A 19,933-nucleotide genomic window follows, 5' to 3' on the forward strand; every position below is an offset into this window, starting at 1 on the left:
CACAACCTGCTTCCTTTTCCCTGTAACTTAGAAAAAGTTTATCCATCTGCTTGTGAAAAGCTGTTTTTTGTTTAGCTGTGCAACTATACATTGCTGTGTAGTTGCCAGCATTATTATTTAACAGTGCCAAACCGTGAAAACAATTAAAGAACTGTTTGGACCATGAACACGGTTTATTGTTGTCGTTTGAGCACATCATCACCTCTACACCTGCTCACTTCAGGCCACTTTGCCACAATCCATCACCTTGCTTTAATGTAATTGCTAACTGCACCTTAGGACGTTCAAGAGATTTAGCACCAATTCTGGGTAAAGTAGGTGAGGTCCTCTGCTTTGCTTCACAGGCTGGAATGTTTGGATGCTTTCTAATTAAAAAAAAATTACGGTAATTCACTCATTGTTTCACTAATGCAAATCCCATGCCATCCCTTGTAGGGAGTTTCTTCATTTTTTATTCTTTAATCATTCTCTGCTGAAAATGTAAAAATGTGCATGCAATGCACCACAGGACCTCTGCTGTATGTTAACTGAGATGGAAACATTACACTGGAGAGTTAATATTGTATGTACAAAACAATTCCTGCATCAAAAAATCCTTTGCTTTAATAAATTGACAAGCCTTTTCTGAACAAATATTTCTCTTGGGTTTCATGAATTTATATTTTCTGCCGTGGTCGGTGTGTCACACTTTTTGAGAGTTAGAATAGCATTGATCCATGCTGTGGATTCATGCCAGGTGGTCTCTATTACAGTGACATGGGTAATATTTCCTACAACTGAGAATGTCTTAGATTACATATGCTGTGAACAACATAGACCATACTGGATCATTTATTCATGCCAAGGTGACCAGCAGATATTAGCAGTTCCAGAGTAGCTTGAATATGATAGTGTTTATAATACAGTATAGTGTTTATAATAATACAGTATAGTGTTTATAATAGTACAGTATAGTGTTTATAATAGTACAGTATAGTGTTTATAATAATACAGTATAGTGTTTATAATAGTACAGTATAATGTTTATAATAATAGAGTATAGTGTTTATAATAATACAGTATAGTGTTTATAATAATACAGTATAGTGCTTATAACAGTACAGTATAATGTTTATAATAATACAGTATAGTGTTTATAATAGTACAGTATAGTGTTTATAATAATACAGTATAGTGTTTATAATAATACAGTATAGTGCTTATAACAGTACAGTATAATGTTTATAATAATACAGTATAGTGTTTATAATAATACAGTATAGTGTTTATAATAATACAGTATAATGTTTTAGGTTATGTTTTTATTTTATTGTATTACATGTTCCCATGTGTTGCTACAACTGTTTACATAAGGTGTGTGTATTGTTTTGTTGGTTTTTTTAGGTTTTGTTTTACATTTCTACATTCCCCACCATCCTCCTGCTCACATATGTAACTGAGATGGATTTACCAGTGAGCAGGAGGATGACAGGAAATGTAGTTCTGAGAGGTCCATGCAGGTGCATGTGAAGCCATCTTGAGGGAGGGAATGCAATTTAAAAAAAAAATAAAAGTGGTCAAAATGTAAAAAAATAATTAAAACAATACACACACCTTACTTAAACAGCTGTAGCAACACACGGGCACATGTAACACAATAAAATAAAAAAGGTCCTTATGTACACTTTAATGCTGAACACAAATCACATAACAACATCAGACATTATACTGTATTATTATAAACATTATCATATTAAAGATACTCTGGACAAGATGCCCATATAACACGGGCTCTGTAATGTGAGCAGCCAATAAAGGACATTCTCAGAAGAAATTAGCTGGAGCAACTACAAGGCAATAAAAACTCAAACTGCATTATTCCTGTAAAGCTGTTAATGAGGTCAAATACAATGTAATACTGAGTATATGTAGGCTACATAGTTGAACCCTCTACAATAAAGAATTTGTAGCATTATTTTTTATTGCACAGACTATAGCACCAGCAGCTGGAATTCATTGAAAGTTCAACCACAATGAAAAATGCATCCCCTCCAGGCAGAGTATCTTCACCCTTCTCATGCCTTTTAAACCCATGCTTAAACCAAACCATGACAGAAGTGCTCAAACATTTCACCAGGAAAATAAAAAAAATAAAAATACTTTTAGATATTTAATCAAGTTCCCAATATCTTTGTGTCAACATTGAACACTATCATAAAAAACACCTAATAAAACAAACTGATGTATTATTAATTCATATTTTATATAAACAAAATACTGCTCTTATGTTGTTTTTTCTTTTTGTCGTAAACAACCAGTTTGTCCCTTTTGGTTGCTCGTCCGTCACTTGGCCATCCTGTGGAATAATTTAGTTTAAGATTTCTGAAAATCTTTTAAAGAAGCAGCTGGATGCAGTAGTAAATTTCTTTATTCATCGAAACATACAGCATGTTAAAATAGCCCTTTGAAAAAGCTTTGTTTTAAAAGTCAGACAGTACAGCCACTTCCAACAGCCAGTTTAACATCTGGTCCAGACCTCTCAGATTCCAGTTTTAACCACATGTACAGAACAACAATACTTCCATTTATACAAGCGAGAAACTTTAAAACAAGAAGAAGAAAACATGGCAAAGTTTCAAACCAAGTCAAGGCCAGATAGCTCTCTAGAATTCAGAGCTACAAATAGGATGCCATTGAAATGAAAGTGATAAACCAGGGCAGAGTTGAGTCAACATTTAATTTTCATCTAGTGTCTTACAAGAGCAGTTGAATGAGGTTAAAATGAGCTTTCCCACACAAAGACCACACTATGAGTCAGTGCCTCATCATTTAAACCTAAAGTTTACCGTAATGACCGTGAATGTGGCAAATTAAATACAGGACAACCTAACAACTTCCCAAGCATTTACTGTATTTTCATTGTCCCAAAGCTGCCAATGGTTTTCTTTTACAAGACCTCTGAATTGTTGAAGTACAGTACATAATCCAGGTCTTGTAAGCGCAACGGTAATTTAGAATGGGAGGTGCTGGCCCAGCAATTATTGGTGAGCACGTTGAATTTGCCTCCCAAAAGATATAAAACAGGGAAGAAGAATACAGTAGATGGAACCGCCCTGAACTGTTGGTTATAGTATAACAAATTCAACTTACCGCATACTGGAATGTTAGATTGAATTCTCTATCATTCGCTCGTAGGTGCCTCTCTTCCTCTGAAACATAAACCAAAACATTCTTTATTGAAATGAAATACTGTGAAATTCAAATGAATTATTAAGTGGAATTAACCCATGTATCCCACACAGTTGTGTGTTAATAGAAACTGTAGCAATGGTTTGGGGTTTGACATCTTGTAAACAAGGGTCTGACAGTGGATCATTTAAACGCCACATGCCAACGCGCTGTGTAGTGTAACACAAGCACCGACTGCAATCTACTCCCTTTGTGTAGACTTCGAAACCTTGGCACTCCATCTCTAACGCTCTTTTGTGAACACTATTTAGAAATGAAAGCAGAAAAGTGGAGTGTCATTTGGAAGCTAAATACAATGTTACAATTGCAGAATGGATTATAAAAGTGATAACAAGCACAGCAGAGACCAACAAAGATATTCTTGGTGCAGGGTGGAAGACAAGACTCACATTCATGGAGCACAAGCAGCTTGAACCATTCCAGCCAATCACTACAAGCCTTTCCCTACCATTACATTTTAATGAAATGCAAATAAAAATGTAAGACTGTGCACTAGAGGTTTAAAGTTTTCAATGGTAACCGGAAATTAAAACCGTAAACAGCACAGTATCTTATTTAATTGAAAATGTTTTACATTGGGAGGTTCCTGAGTGGTGCATCTGAGGTCACTGGTTCGAAACCAGACTATTCCACTGCCTACCATGGATGGGAGTTCCCAGGGGGCGGTGCACAATTGGCTGAGCGCCACCCGGGTGGGGAGGGCTTAGGTTGGCCAAGGTGTCCTCGGCTCACTGTGCACCACCGACCCCTGTAGACTGTCTGGGCACCTGCGGACCTGCCTGTAAGCTGCCCAGAGCTGTGTGGTCCTCCGACACTGTAGCTCTGAGATAGCTGCATGGCGGGCCTGCAGAGTAAAAAGAAGCTGATGGCACATGTTTTGGAGGACGCGTGTCTGTCTTTGTCTCTCCCGAGTCAGCGGGGGGGGGGTGGGCGGTGAGCCAGGTTGTAATAAGAAAATAATTGGGCTTTCCAAATTGGGGAGAAAATGAGAAAAATAACTGCCGATTCCAAATAAAAAAAATTTAAAAAAGTTTAATCGTTTACAATATCTTGATGCACTGTGAACCACTGAAATTCAGTTCTGTATGGGGTTTTATCTGTGCTGTTTTATAAACACAACATACTAAATCAAGTCAGCTTTTTTATTGCAAAATGTGTATGACCCTTTACACCCTTTTCATCTTTAAATCTTTTTCACCTATTAAATGCCTATTTGCAGCCTTTAAAAAAAAACAACAGCTGATAAAGTGAACTGATGGTTTGGAGTAATATGCAGTGTTATCAATTATTAACAGGAAACAGAAACTATACAGTTTCTGTTCTTTGGAATTGTTAATGCTGCTCCAGCTAAAGACCAGTACCTTAATTAATATTTCATCCCAGAGTTTGTTCTACTGTGTGTGACCTCAACACAGGAAGCATGGTGGGTAAGGGGTTAAATTAGACTCATTTGCTTTTGCCCAAGTTGTTGGTTTGATCACTCCCACACATAAACACATGCACCTATATTTGTGTATTTGTCTATGGCATGAGCGTATATGTGTGATTATACAGTAAAGGCACAGCTTACTTAAAGTTAAGGTTTCTCTGTGCATCCTTATCACACATCCTGTACGGCTTTTAAAAGTGTGAATGTTATTTTTCTTATTTTTTAACTTCAATGTATAAAAATAAAGTGTTTCAAAACCTGTAGTGCAACCTCTTAACTCTTCAAACACTGTAGACCTGCATAGACATCTAGAATAGATAAGTCCACTCAAAACTGCTTCAGTAGTGTAAGAAAGACAGTCCAGCCAATGATCAAATATGCTGTTCCACCTTCTATTTAATTTTCAGAAGACAAACTATTTAAATTCACTGTTGTAGGACAGTCTTTCTGTGAATTTGCCGAAAGCCTTAACTCTTGTGTGCCAGCTTTGGAAAATCAGTCCTTAAATTCTAATAAGGAAAGTATGATTATTTGTATAGATCGAAATAAAAGAAAGTAATGAAACTGAGGGGGTGACACAATCTTATTGGTCAGTTATCAGTGAAAAGAGAAGTTTAAACTAAATTTCATCTGAAATGCCTAACTGTCCTTCCCGAAATGCTGAATGGTGTTAACATTTCCTGTTTGTGGTGGTGGTTTTGTTCCAGGCATGAAAATGTGAAAGAAAGCCTCTTCACAAAGCAGAGGCGTCAGCTCAATTTCACCAGGAGCCTCATTGCAGTGAAAGAAAGCCTCTTCACAAAGCAGAGGAGTCAGCTCAATTTCACCAGGAGCCTCATTGCAATGTGAAAGAAAGCCTCTTCACAAAGCAGAGGCGTCAGCTCAATTTCACCAGGAGCCTCATTGCAATGTGAAAGAAAGCCTCTTCACAAAGCAGAGGCGTCAGCTCAATTTCACCAGGAGCCTCACTGCAATGTGAAAGAAAGCCTCTTCACAAAGCAGAGGCGTCAGCTCAATTTCACCAGGAGCCTCATTGTAATATATAATTTTGCCTCCCTGTCCTCCAACAAACACAAGACCAATTACAGGTGCACTTATAAAATGCATTTATGTTTCATACATTTTATATATTTCCTTTTCTTTCCAAAAAAATATTTACAATGCTCACTGTGGACATTATGTATACAGCAAAGTGCTTGATAACCAAGGCTTAATTTCATCTCACTGCCCCTATCAGATGAAATCATCACAACTGTTTAGCTACGGTACCTAAACAAAGTGTGTGTGTACGCAGCACCACTGTGTCTGGTACGAAACATACAACGTGATGGTATACTGCAGCCATGACCCCTTTGAAACAATGGGACAGTTTCATCCAGGGCTTTATTCCAAAGGACAATTGGAACCAATTGTTATTGTTCCCAAACTAGCAACACACAAAATAAACTTATGGACACAAAAGTGTGCCTAATTTTTGTCTCACCCAGCCATTCAAATACATACAGTAAGAACACCACAGTACTTGGGTAGTCCATCTTATAAATGAACATTACACCTGCAATGCAGAGAGACATACAGTAGATTCCAAAAGGAGGCATTTTGTGAACAGTAATGTCAGGGGCCAAGCCAGCATTTCATCTTTAACCCTCTACCCTTCTTTCTATAGGGCACAGCAATCAGCTGCATTTGAATCCTCTGCACTCTTTCTGCAACACTGCATGTGCATCCGATATTTACTCTACATCTGTTATTAGTTACCGTACAGTACATAACATTAAACAATACAAGTGTTTTGTTTTTAGTTCTTGGTTTTTTTTTTTTTTGCACATAGGAAAATAGTATCTGTTGTTGTAGTTTTAAAATGTTTTATGTTTTAATAATTGTTCTGATGATGAGGTTTCTGCCAAAGCCATTTATCAGTGCTGGACATTAGATATATTCAGAAAACTAAATACTGAGACTGTTTGTATGATTTATCTGACATATAAATAGGAATCACTTTGTCAAAGGGGGACAAAGTAATGAAACAGCATTCTTTACTCTAGTGAATCTTCTCTGCATGAATTTGTATTATAACACATTTATTTTTGAATTGGAAAACCATGTGGCAGTTAAGCAGGGTATTTTTACTGGACAATGCTGGCAATGGAATACAACTAAAAAAACAAACAAACAAACAAATAAACAAAACTGCTGTGTGCCAAAAATGAAGACATTGTAAAATGTCCATGCGGTAGTTTCAGAAGGTTATTGCTGAAGAGTCCCGAATATCCCTAAACAAAGCACCTGTCAGATTACAGCTGTCATGACGCTGCTGCGCCAGTGAGGGGTATTCCTGATATCAGGGCTACTCTTCAAACAAGCCTGCAATTCATACCTTTGTCTTTCTTCTTCCGGCAGTCCAAACCAAAGAACGACATCACAGAGCTCTTTCTTAACCCTACACATCCATGGAATTCCTGGAACAAAAAAAGGACACAAATAATGGATTCTAATTTTCTCTTGCAGAACACTGTTTGGGCAGATTGTATAAAATCATCACAGTTCATTTAACACCACAAAGTCCAATACATCTATCTAAGGAAGAGTTTCTTTTTTTCATGTCTCAAATTGTTGTTTTGTCAACAAAGCTTTTATATAATTAAATTATACCAGATTCCTAAAAAAAACATATCATTACCTTGATAAAGACAAGGTAAGCATTGTAAAGCACAGAAAGGTATGGTAAATGGGGAAACTGTAAAAGTAAACTTTTATAAGGGGATACATGTACTGTACATGAAGCTACAGCAACACAGACACAGTACAGTACCTCCTTAACATCTAAATGAAATGATCAATAATCAAACTAATAATTCAAATGCACTCACATGTGCATCAATTGCAAACTGTACAACAGTGTCCTAAACAGTTTTATTTCCGTTTGTAATTAATCTTAACGTGTAACATCATTGTGAAAAGTGTTGAATTTAAATCAAGGGAAGCAATGTTAAAACTGTGCAATGCACTAGTAAGACCTCATCTTGAATATTGTGTGCAGTTCTGGTCACCTCGCTATAAAAAAGATATTGCTGCTCTAGAAAGAGTGCAAAGAAGAGCGACCAGAATTATTCTGGGCTTAAAAGGCATGTCATATGCATACAGGCTAGAAGAATTGAATCTGTTCAGTCTTGAACAAAGAAGACTACGTGGCGACCTAATTCAAGCATTCAAAATTCTAAAAGGTATTGACAGTGTCGACCCAAGGGACTTTTTCAGCCTGAAAAAAGAAACAAGGACCAGGGGTCACAAATGGAGATTAGACCAAGGGGCATTCAGAACAGAAAATAGGAGGCACTTTTTTACACAGAGAATTGTGAGGGTCTGGAATCAACTCCCCAGTAATGTTGTTGAAGCCGACACCCTGGGATCCTTCAAGAAGCTGCTTGATGAGATTTTGGGATCAATAAGCTACTAACAACCAAACGAGCAAGATGGGACGAATGGCCTCCTCTCGTTTGTAAACTTTCTTATGTTCTTATGACTATATTCTACATGAAGTTGAAAGATGATTAATCTCTACATGCAGACTGTCCTCCAAGTCTACATCCTCTTGTGACAAACCCATTCCCCTCATGGTGTCTTAGCTTGAGTTATCAAGGGAATATTATTTACCACATTCCTTGTTTTCACACCACCAAATGTGTACATGCTTACTGAATGTTAACAGAGCTTCTCCGCCCTATCCGAGAAATGTGATTTAACTGTGTTGTATACAACAAAGGAGTTACGCGGGTCACTGTGGGTATGTTTTGATTGGACTTTTAGGACAACACTGTATGTCAGTGAGGGGCAGTAAATGCTGCCAGACTACACTGGTAATGTACTATAATTAGAGTAGGGTGAGGCATCTCGCCAGGGCAGAAGCTAAATGCTTCCTCACATTCAGGAGGTACTGTTGCTGATGGCAGACAGACACTGATAGTGAAGGATTTCCTTATAAGGATGGCTCTCTCTCAGGTTAAGGAAGATGGCTGTTTGAATGCACATGTCTGTATCCTTATCAGACCTCTTTAACTCTGCTGTGTTGCCAAACTGCTCAGCAGCCAAGAGGGACAAACAGGAAGTCCTGCTGCTGTTGTGCTTGTTTCGTGCATGCATTCCCACACTAGACTTCTCAGTGTTATCCACTGTCTACAAGTAGGTCTTAATATTAAATCATTAAGTCTTACACCAACAATTCAAGAAAGCTGTATGTGATTTATCCCAAGAAAAGCAAAGTACCTAGTAGGCACTTTAAGATTATGCAATTGATTTTACATCTTTGGCAATTTCTTTACTATCTCCTTCACTGTCAGAATATTTTGTCTTAGTTTCCATATCAGATTTTGACAAACTTTGATGTACTGTCGAACTACAGTAAAGGGGCAAGATTATCAAAATTATCCCAATTTTTATTAGCAAAACAAAAGCAGAAGCATAGCATATTTTTCGGAAAGGAAAGTCAGTTACTTCTGGTTAACTTTTTGAGAATCTAGAACAATGTGTTATATACAATACCAACACATTGTAATATATGAAACTTTTTATTCATAAGTTCATAGATTGTTTTTTCTCCTACTTAATAAAAATGATATATAGTTAGACTGCAGTTAAACTGTAGTCTAACTACAATTGACAGTGCATATTTGGAACAATTACTTTTAGGAAAAGCCTTACAGAGTCCACTTAACAGTAACCCGGAAACAACAATTCAGCATTAATGTATAGAAAGCCTTCTAGAAGAACAAAAAAGCAATCCATTACCCAGCTTTCACTCAGTGCTGGAATATTTAACCAGATGTTCTCATAGCAGTAAAAATAAAAAAGCAGCTGCTGAAGTGGTCCAGGAAGCCAAGGGAAACAATGTGTCTGTAATTACTTTCCCTTTTAAAGACTGCAGAAAAGAACACAGAACAAACCTAACAAGTATATCACTAACATACACTACACTCCCGGCCACTGCTGTAAATTCAACCGTTAATATATCAAATATATACAGCATGGACAGAACAGTACAGAATAAGAATTGTCAATCTCAAATTGATAAGAAATGATCACTAGTATAAAATAAGAATTGTCAATCTCAAATTGATAAGAAATGATCACTAGTATAAAATAAGAATTGTCAATCTCAAATTGATAAGAAATGATCACTAGTATAAAATAAGAATTGTCAATCTCAAATTGATAAGAAATGATCACTAGCATAAAATAAGAATTGTCAATCTCAAATTGATAAGAAATGATCACTAGTATAGAATAAGAATTGTCAATCTCAAATTGATATGAAATTATCAATATATGCAGAACATGCACAGACAAACACCTCCACATACTGTATCCCCAAAATTGAACACACTAATAACCAAAATAATGTTAATTCCAAATTTCATGACAACTGGATCAGTGATTCTCCAGATATGTAAGTGTGACACACTGATGGACAGAAAGACCCCCCCATGCCCAGATTCAGATATCATCAATAGCTTTCTTCAGATACTGTATATACAAACATGTATGACTTATGAGTATGCACAGTAATTACAGCCACCTTCACTACATGCCCTTCACATCGGGTTTCATCAGCCCAAAATCTGCCCTTTTTGGCTCAGTATCGCAGTATGGAAACAATCACAGGCTCACTAGCAACTCATTTACTCATTTACCTTATTTAGCATTCTAAAGAACAAAGAACCACAGTGCAGCAGCTGTCCATCCATGACTTCAAAAACAAAAGTTATCCATTGAAACCTGGGATGGGAGGGGGTGGGGGGTAACATAAGGTCAGTATCAGTGGTCCAGTGGTTAAAGAAACAGGCTTGTAACCAGCAGGTCCCTGGTTCAAATTCCGGCTCAGCCACTGACTCACTGTGTGACCCTGAGCAAGTCATTGAACCTCCTTGTGCTCCGTCTTTCGGGTGAGACGTTGTTGTAAGTGACTCTGCAGCTGATGCATCGTTCACACACCCTAGTCTTGTAAAGTGCTTTGTGATGGTGGTCCGCTATGAAAGGCGATATATAAAAATACTGATTATATTTATTATGTATACATTTATCAGACTGTACAAAGATTAATCTGACTTAAAAAAGAAGAGTGTTGCACTTCAAATATAATGATAGGGTCAGTATCATAATAATGTCTGTTCCTTTGCAATTAGAAATTGTATCCTATCAGGAAACATATTAGCAACATAAAAACGTAGGAATTTGAACACAGTGTACTTGTGATAAACTGGTTTTATCAGAAGCAAAATATGACTCTGCCTCCATTTCCCAGATGCCACGATTCCAAAGTCTGCTCATAAAATGTTGCCATGTTCGGATGCCTCTGCAGGCGTGACCTTCTGAAACGAGGATATTATGCTTCAGGTGATGTACAATGTGTCTTTGCATATGGAAGTGGACCCCTTCTTGCTGCTCGCCTAATAATAGTGACCAAACAATAACCGCTAATGTAATAGTATATCTAGTGAAGTATCTTTTTTCCAGGGCTACTGGCGAGACTGAACATGCACAAGTTTGTGAAAACAGTAGTTTCCAGAAGCAGCCATGGCTGGAATCAAAACAGCATGAAGCTGTGGCCTTTTTTAATGTCTGTCCCTTTGACTGCGATTTGATTAATATAAAAAAGAGCACGGCTAGGCAATTTCACGCACGCACTGAGGTCTGTGAGCTTGGAGAGGATTCGTGAGGCATTCAAGACAGCTATCAAGTTCACGCACACGCTGAGGTCTGTGAGCTTGGAGAGGATTCCTGAGGCATTCAAGACAGCTATCAAGTTCACGCACACACTGAGGTCTGTGAGCTTGGAGAGGATTCCTGAGGCATTCAAGACAGCTATCAAGTTCACGCACACACTGAGGTCTGTGAGCTTGGAGAGGATTCGTGAGGCATTCAAGACAGCTATCAAGTTCACGCGCACGCTGAGGTCTGTGAGCTTGGAGAGGATTCCTGAGGCATTCAAGACAGCTATCAAGTTCACGCACACACTGAGGTCTGTGAGCTTGGAGAGGATTCGTGAGGCATTCAAGACAGCTATCAAGTTCACGCACACGCTAAGGTCTGTGAGCTTGGAGAGGATTCGTGAGGCATTCAAGACAGTTATCAAGTTCACGCACACGCTGAGGTCTGTGAGTTTGGAGAGGATTCGTGAGGCATTCAAGACAGTTATCAAGTTCACGCACACGCTGAGGTCTGTGAGCTTGGAGAGGATTCGTGAGGCATTCAAGACAGCTATCAAGTTCACCACAAGTGTAGATAACTGTGGATCCGTGGGAAGCTCTTGTAGTAAAGAAAGTACATTACAGTGTATTATAAATATTTCTTTTAAAACAAATTATTAAAAAAAAAGAAATTTCTTCTATAAATACCCTAATTCTGGGGGCTGACAGTTTAAATACTCAAAAGAAAGCACTGTTTCGAAATCATTCATATTTCTAAACAGTATATTGCAGCCCATTCTCCTTCCTAACGGGTTCTCTTTTATTCCTTCTTTTACTCCTTGTTTGTTTCAGACTATGCTCCGGACATTACAGTACGAAACCCATCACTAGTTGAAACATTAGACATTTCATGCTGATCACACTTTCATACTTCAGTGCCCACTGTGGCCTATTTCAAACATACGACATGATACAAATCTATTCAGAATCTCTTGTGTTAACGGACTGAACCATATTTTCTCTCATGGTGTCTAAAGCAAACGACATGCTTATGAGGATGTTATCAACAGCCACATAATAATAATTAAAAAGTCATCACCAATTACATACTACAGTAAAATGCAACTAATTAAGTATTAACTGAATCAGAAAAAAACACTTTATACAAAACACACAACAATTAAACTAGCAGCCACTGTTCTGCAGGACTGGAAAATTCAACTCTAAACACTCTTATCCCACAAAGTTTGCTTCAGTTCCCCTAAAAAAATGAAATTACAGGAAATGCTGCAGACAGAGGAATTTATAATAAAGTTACAACCCACCCAGCCCCTCGCCTGTAAAAACAATTTTAAAAATCCTCAAACCTTTTCACAGCTTTAGAAGCCTTGTCTGCCCTCCAGATAGGGAAGCCCTACATTTCCCAGCCAGACTCTTTTCTCATCACACCCATTGACCTGGCCTCTCCAGCCAGAGCAGAAGGGAAGCAGGGCTCAGCACCACGCATCGAATTGGATAAACACTTACGGGAGGGAGTTGCACAACTTGGGTTTCAATGCAAACACACGTCATTCTGTGGATCTGTAGTTAAGTGCATTTACTCTTCAGCTCCCCAGCTGGAGCGTCAGTTTCCTGTAGTTAAACTGTTGTGGGTTTCTGATTTGTTGGCCTCAGCACAGTCTGGTGGACACTCTGCAGAAGTGGTTACTCATATCAAGACATATGTTTCTTTAACTAGATAAACTGGGGTTGAGGAGCAAAGGTTAACAGAAATAGCTGACAAATACCCATGCAATACATTATTTAACAGCAATTTTAAAGGGACCTACTCAGTGATTTTTCAATAACGCATACAATATTAACATGAAAGTACACACACATGAAGAGTAAATGTACTGCTAAAGGGAACTTTGGCTGGGATATTCTCCCCTCCATTGGGGAATATTAATAACAAATTGAATTAAGTCCTGCAGATATGGTAGTAGGGTTCCCAGTGCATCCTTTAACCTGTGACAATCCAACTTTGTCTGGATTCCTTCTTAGAAGTGTCAGCATTTTATTACTGTAGAGTAACATTTGAAATGTAAGAATAGTGAATTTACATCTTAATAATTTTACTCCAGGTTATTTGAAGTTACCTGTAGGAATGAAGTCTCAGTGCATTTAGAATCAGTATTATATAGAGTACTTGCATACAGACTCACTGTTGAATCTGCTAGTGCTAACCCATGACTGAATCTCCTCTCGGCCCCTACTCCCTAAGTGAGTCACAGCATCTCAGATGTCTACCGTCCATCCAGGTTCCCTATATTGACTTTTCATATGGCAGCTTAAGGAATCTGTTCTAACCATGATTACATCAAAGTACTGTACTATTCTACCAACCATATTACTGGTAGGTTATCAGACTCATAGACTCCCTTTTTGATACAATACCATTTCAAAGCCTCAAGCCAAAACCTTTTTACAGACAAACCACTGGGTCAAGGGTAAATACAAAGTTATCGAAGTAGAACACATCCAAACTCTGTGGTGCACGAGAACTGTTTAGCCTAAAATTAACCCCCATATGCCGAATTTAACGGCTGCCACACTGCCTGCTTAAAACATAGCACCGAAAGCATCTGCTGAGCCCATCACCACAAATGAAGCTCCCTGTACAAAAGATTACATCAATAACAGCAACTATCATTTCATCGATAAGGACTAGTGCATCTAATGTAAACAGACATATGCTGGAACTGTGATATTTGAAAAAAAAAAAAAAACACACACATTCTACAAACAAGCAGAAGTAACAAGCAGAACCTTTATGTGTGTAAACGGGATCTTCTGAACTAATGGGGAACTAATGGATTACCGTAATATTATCAGTAGGCCATGTTGTTTATGGTACATTTTTTATCATCCTGTATACAGTAAAGTGCATTAACTTGCATTGCAATACAATCTATATTTCTACTGTGGCATGTTGCAAGCCTCCCCAGGGTTACAGTGTAAAACCAGGAATAGGTTTTGCGACAATTTTAAATGTCTGTCAATAAAGTCAGATCCTTAGGCGCAGGGCACCCTTTATGAAAGTTTCCCACAGTAAAAGCAAAGGAAAGTGTAATACAGCGCAGTGAAAGCATGGTAAAGTATAGGTTAGCACTGCAAAGCCCAGAGAGGTATGGTAAAGAATATTAAAAAAACATGACGAACAATGGTAAAATATGGTAAAAGTATAACCATGCGAAAAAACTGTAAAATGATCTTGGAAATGTACTATGGCAAACTTATATAAGGGCGGCACAGCTGCAAAAAACAGAACCCTGTGGGAGCTTATGCTGGGCAACAGAGCTACGATACTTATTGTATTGTAAAGTGCAAAGTCTAGATTGCATCACTGCAACTTATCTGTGAAGGCCAGGTTTTTTTTTTTAAGATTCTGAATTGACCATAATTATAACATGAGTTTCTGTGATAGAGGTTGAAGGTAGTAAGCGTAGTGGTAGATGGAATGAAACACTGTAGATATTAACAGTAATAATATTGGAGAGATGTCTGCTCTTTCAAATAGCAACATTATAACACCAGAATCAAAAGTCTAAAAAAAACAACATGAAGATCAATGGTCAAGAGAAAAGTGTGTATCACAACAACCAATAATAACACAGCTTCTACCAACAATAATAATAATAATAATAATAATAATAATAATAAGCTTTATTTTTATATAGAGCCTTTTTCATAACTAATGGTGAACTAATGTATAAACGTACCTGCCCTTCATTTGTAGATGGCGTGGACTCCTTAAAATCTCTACAGTATTTGTCAGAGTGCTTATAATCTTCACTGTTGCCACTGGTACTAGGAAGTCAAAACGTTGCAGTGCCCTCTGAAACGAGTTCAATATCCAACAGCAATACTACTTGCTAAAAAGTATTCCTGACAGCAGTGCATATTCCTGTGCTTTGTTCTCTGTCATATTATCTGTTTACAATCTGAATGGGAACTCTGATGAGGGTAATCTTACTGAAACCTTTGTTACCGTATTTTTTATTTTTTTTAAGCCAGGTTGAAATAAAGGTTATAATTAATTCAATTGACATTCCTGGGCAGACAATCAGAAGAAGTTGAAACCGAGATCTTTATCATGCTCTTAACAAATAAAACATAATGAGGGCTATTCAATTAACCTAAACAGTGGCAGATCTAAATCCCAATCTAAATGTTTGATTGCAGTGTTTAGATTTCCCTGTGTTTAGATCAACTGAAGAGACCTCTGTGAGTGTTGCAATTCAATAAACTTGATTTTAAAACACCAAGAAAATCTAAATGTGCTTTCATTCTGACAAAGGGTTAGAGAAATCCTTGATCTATATAATGATAAAAAAAGTATAACATTAGCTAATGTAGGCGGACCATAAAACAATGGGGACTGGATTTCTCTGATCAATTTTTTTTTTAACGGTTTAGTTTATTAACTACATTGAGACAGCTTAATGATTGCCAACATGTATGGGCAAACTGTGTGTGTGTGTGTATATAAAATCTGTAAAAACGTATATAAAAAACATACAGTTAAATTTCATAGGGTCGGATGACTGACTGTATATATAACTAATGGGCCTTGTACACAGTGTAGCTCTGATACCCTGCTCTGCAATTTTTCAAATTGGTTCAACACATTTGTCACAGCCCTGAAAATAGTGTTCAGTTCACAAAGCATTGCCAAGTGCAAACATGTTTGACAAAAAACTACACCATTTCCCTTGCTGCTAAATTTCTGCATAGCATAGTATCAATGGTAGCAGTGTACCTGCTGATTTTGACTACAGTATGTTTGATTCTGTATTTTCATCTCTCTAAATATCACCCAAATTAAAATAAAAATATTTGCTACATAGTATATATTTACAGAAGGACATCATTTCAAAGCTAGCTGGAATACAAATAAACATTTGAGTGTGATACAATTGCACCAGACGAGATAATCCCTTTTAAATATATCCAGTACTGTACCCAGGATTCTCATGTTGAGTTTAGACCTGCAAACAGCTAGAAGAGTTCAAAGTTATAAAGTTGACATACCTACAATAAGCCGGTGTCTGCTGGCTGCTTTATCCCTTGAGGAAGTCTCCAGTGAAAGAACAATACCATGTAACTCCAGGCCTCAACAATGTTAACCCGTTTCTCAGTTACTGTAAACAAAGTCTGTCAACAAGGTGAACTAACTCAGCAGTAAATCCAAGCAGTGGCTTGTGCTTCCTCACCAAAAAAAAAATACAACGCTTTTGTTATAAAAAGAAAATGTAAAAATGAAGTCAGAGGCTCAGCTTGTTTTTATTAGGGAGTTAACCGGTGTGCTTGCGCAGTGTATGTGCAGGTGAGATCTAGCTCTGCAAACAGCCAATAGGTACACAGGCCGTTTGTGTAAATTGGTGGGTAGAACCAGGTGGTACAATGCCTTGCAGAGTAAACACGCACTTTGGACCTGCCTGTGTTATCAGGTGTACACTCTTTGAAAAGCAGCACTGTATGTGAGCTGTTTCAACAAAATACAGTGAATCATATAAAAAAAAGAAAAAAGAAAAACAACAAAGGATTTCGAATGAGGGTGGAAAGTTAAAATGTGAAACCCACCTGGCCTGCCGTTATACAGTTACACAGTATAACTATAATGTATGGATCTCTTCTTTACATATAACTTATAATGCAGCAACCATTAATTACATAATTGCATGACCTGCAGCAGTAAGATCATTATCAGCTAGTATGAAGTGTTACAGCAGGTGCAATAGTACAGTACCACTACATTACATTTTGCATTGGTTTGAACAGTCAAATAGGGTTTATGCCTCCACAAAGACACCCTTCATGGGTTATCACACGTGCAATGTAAGCAGTCTCCCACCCTCTGCAGCACACATTTTTAATACCTTGTTTTGTATCCAGAGTTGATTATTGTGTGTGTCGTATAGTTTAATTAACCCACCATAGTACAATATTACAACTTATTGGCAGCCTTACTTTTCTGTTAATTAATTATATTTATTAATGAAATATTAATTAATTCATTGACTGCATCTACTGTATGTCACACTTGAAAAAACCCAACAATCTAAATTCAAGAGTTGGTTACTTGCCGTTGGTCTAGCTTTTTTTTTTAAAAATATGACTTCCCTGTAAAGAAACAGAGAGAGGGAAAACTGCTTTATCACTGATGGTTCGTCCAGTGAGGCATAAACTGAAACACCCATGAGACCTTCCCTCACCAGGCTACTGAAACACCCATGAGACCTTCCCTGACCAGGCTACTGAAACACCCATGAGACCTTCCCTGACCAGGCTACTGAAACACCCATGAGACCTTCCCTCACCAGGCTACTGAAACACCCATGAGACCTTCCCTGACCAGGCTACTGAAACACCCATGAGACCTTCCCTGACCAGGCTACTGAAACACCCATGAGACCTTCCCTGACCAGGCTACTGAAACACCCATGAGACCTTCCCTGACCAGGCTACTGAAACACCCATGAGACCTTCCCTGACCAGGCTACTGAAACACCCATGAGACCTTCCCTCACCAGGCTACTGAAACACCCATGAGACCTTCCCTGACCAGGCTACTGAAACACCCATGAGACCTTCCCTGACCAGGCTACTGAAACACCCATGAGACCTTCCCTGACCAGGCTACACCAGGCTACCAGGCTGAAACACCCATGAGACCTTCCCTGACCAGGCTACTGAAACACCCATGAGACCTTCCCTGACCAGGCTACTGAAACACCCATGAGACCTTCCCTGACCAGGCTACTGAAACACCCATGAGACCTTCCCTGACCAGGCTATCGAAACACCCATGAGACCTTCCCTGACCAGGCTACTGAAACACCCATGAGACCTTCCCTGACCAGGCTACTGAAACACCCATGAGACCTTCCCTGACCAGGCTACTGAAACACCCATGAGACCTTCCCTGACCAGGCTACTGAAACACCCATGAGACCTTCCCTCCCAGGCTACTGAAACACCCATGAGACCTTCCCTGACCAGGCTATTGAAACACCCATGAGACCTTCCCTGACCAGGCTACTGAAACACCCATGAGACCTTCCCTCACCAGGCTACTGAAACACCCATGAGACCTTCCCTGACCAGGCTATTGAAACACCCATGAGACCTTCCCTGACCAGGCTATTGAAACACCCATGAGACCTTCCCTGACCAGGCTACTGAAACACCCATGAGACCTTCCCTGACCAGGCTACTGAAACACCCATGAGACCTTCCCTCACCAGGCTACTGAAACACCCATGAGACCTTCCCTCACCAGGCTACTGAAACACCCATGAGACCTTCCCTCACCAGGCTACTGAAACACCCATGAGACCTTCCCTCACCAGGCTATTGAAACACCCATGAGACCTTCCCTGACCAGGCTATTGAAACACCCATGAGACCTTCCCTCACCAGGCTACTGAAACACCCATGAGACCTTCCCTCACCAGGCTATTGAAACACCCATGAGACCTTCCCTCACCAGGCTATTGAAACACCCATGAGACCTTCCCTGACCAGGCTATTGAAACACCCATGAGACCTTCCCTGACCAGGCTACTGAAACACCCATGAGACCTTCCCTCACCAGGCTATTGAAACACCCATGAGACCTTCCCTGACCAGGCTACTGAAACACCCATGAGACCTTCCCTGACCAGGCTACTGAAACACCCATGAGACCTTCCCTGACCAGGCTACTGAAACACCCATGAGACCTTCCCTGACCAGGCTACTGAAACACCCATGAGACCTTCCCTGACCAGGCTACTGAAACACCCATGAGACCTTCCCTGACCAGGCTACTGAAACACCCATGAGACCTTCCCTGACCAGGCTATTGAAACACCCATGAGACCTTCCCTCACCAGGCTACTGAAACACCCATGAGACCTTCCCTGACCAGGCTACTGAAACACCCATGAGACCTTCCCTGACCAGGCTACTGAAACACCCATGAGACCTTCCCTGACCAGGCTACTGAAACACCCATGAGACCTTCCCTGACCAGGCTACTGAAACACCCATGAGACCTTCCCTCAACAGGCTATTGAAATACCCATGAGACCTTCCCTCACCAGGCTATTGAAACACCCATGAGACCTTCCCTGACCAGGCTACTGAAACACCCATGAGACCTTCCCTGACCAGGCTACTGAAACACCCATGAGACCTTCCCTCAACAGGCTATTGAAATACCCATGAGACCTTCCCTGACCCGGCTATTGAAACACCCATGAGACCTTCCCTGACCAGACGCCAAATCAGAAAAGCATGTTGAGCAATTGGATTACCCCTGTGAAGTTGAGTACCTGTTGCAATCTTCAGTGTACAGTATTGTCACAGAACACACGTGTGTGTAATGACGTCACCTTGCTTGATTGGGAAAGTAATTTCCAGTTGAAAAACTGTCATCATGACGATGCAGTTTTTACTATAAAAGTTTCTAAATTAAATTACATGCTTGTATTCTGAATCGTACAGTTACACCAGATAAATGGTTCTTCCATTCCACGAGGTGACAGTTCTATATACACAGAGGTTA

At 39.2% G+C, this 19,933-nt stretch overlaps 1 protein-coding gene across 5 annotated transcripts in view; it reads right to left on the reverse strand.

Annotated features, from left to right (window-relative positions):
• The window catches only part of LOC121310869 (phospholipid-transporting ATPase ID-like), a 51,394-nt gene extending 34,674 nt beyond the window's left edge, over positions 1 to 16,720 (reverse strand). The window contains exons 1-3 of one of the 5 annotated variants that reach the window (XM_041243860.1): positions 16,418 to 16,713; positions 7,035 to 7,116; positions 3,130 to 3,188 (exon numbers count right to left, since the gene is read on the reverse strand). In XM_041243860.1, the coding sequence (XP_041099794.1) occupies positions 3,130 to 3,188; positions 7,035 to 7,077 (102 nt within the window). In that variant the 5' untranslated portion in view covers positions 7,078 to 7,116; positions 16,418 to 16,713. Of the gene's footprint in view, positions 1 to 3,129; positions 3,189 to 7,034; positions 7,117 to 12,707; positions 12,879 to 15,101; positions 15,122 to 16,413 lie in introns of those variants that run through there. The other 4 variants (XM_041243820.1, XM_041243878.1, XM_041243845.1 and 1 more) reach the window with 4 other exon arrangements.
• Positions 16,721 to 19,933: the final 3,213 nt, after the last annotated feature.

This window comes from Polyodon spathula, chromosome 1, assembly GCF_017654505.1.
Source record: "Polyodon spathula isolate WHYD16114869_AA chromosome 1, ASM1765450v1, whole genome shotgun sequence".
Lineage (NCBI taxonomy): Eukaryota > Metazoa > Chordata > Actinopteri > Acipenseriformes > Polyodontidae > Polyodon > Polyodon spathula.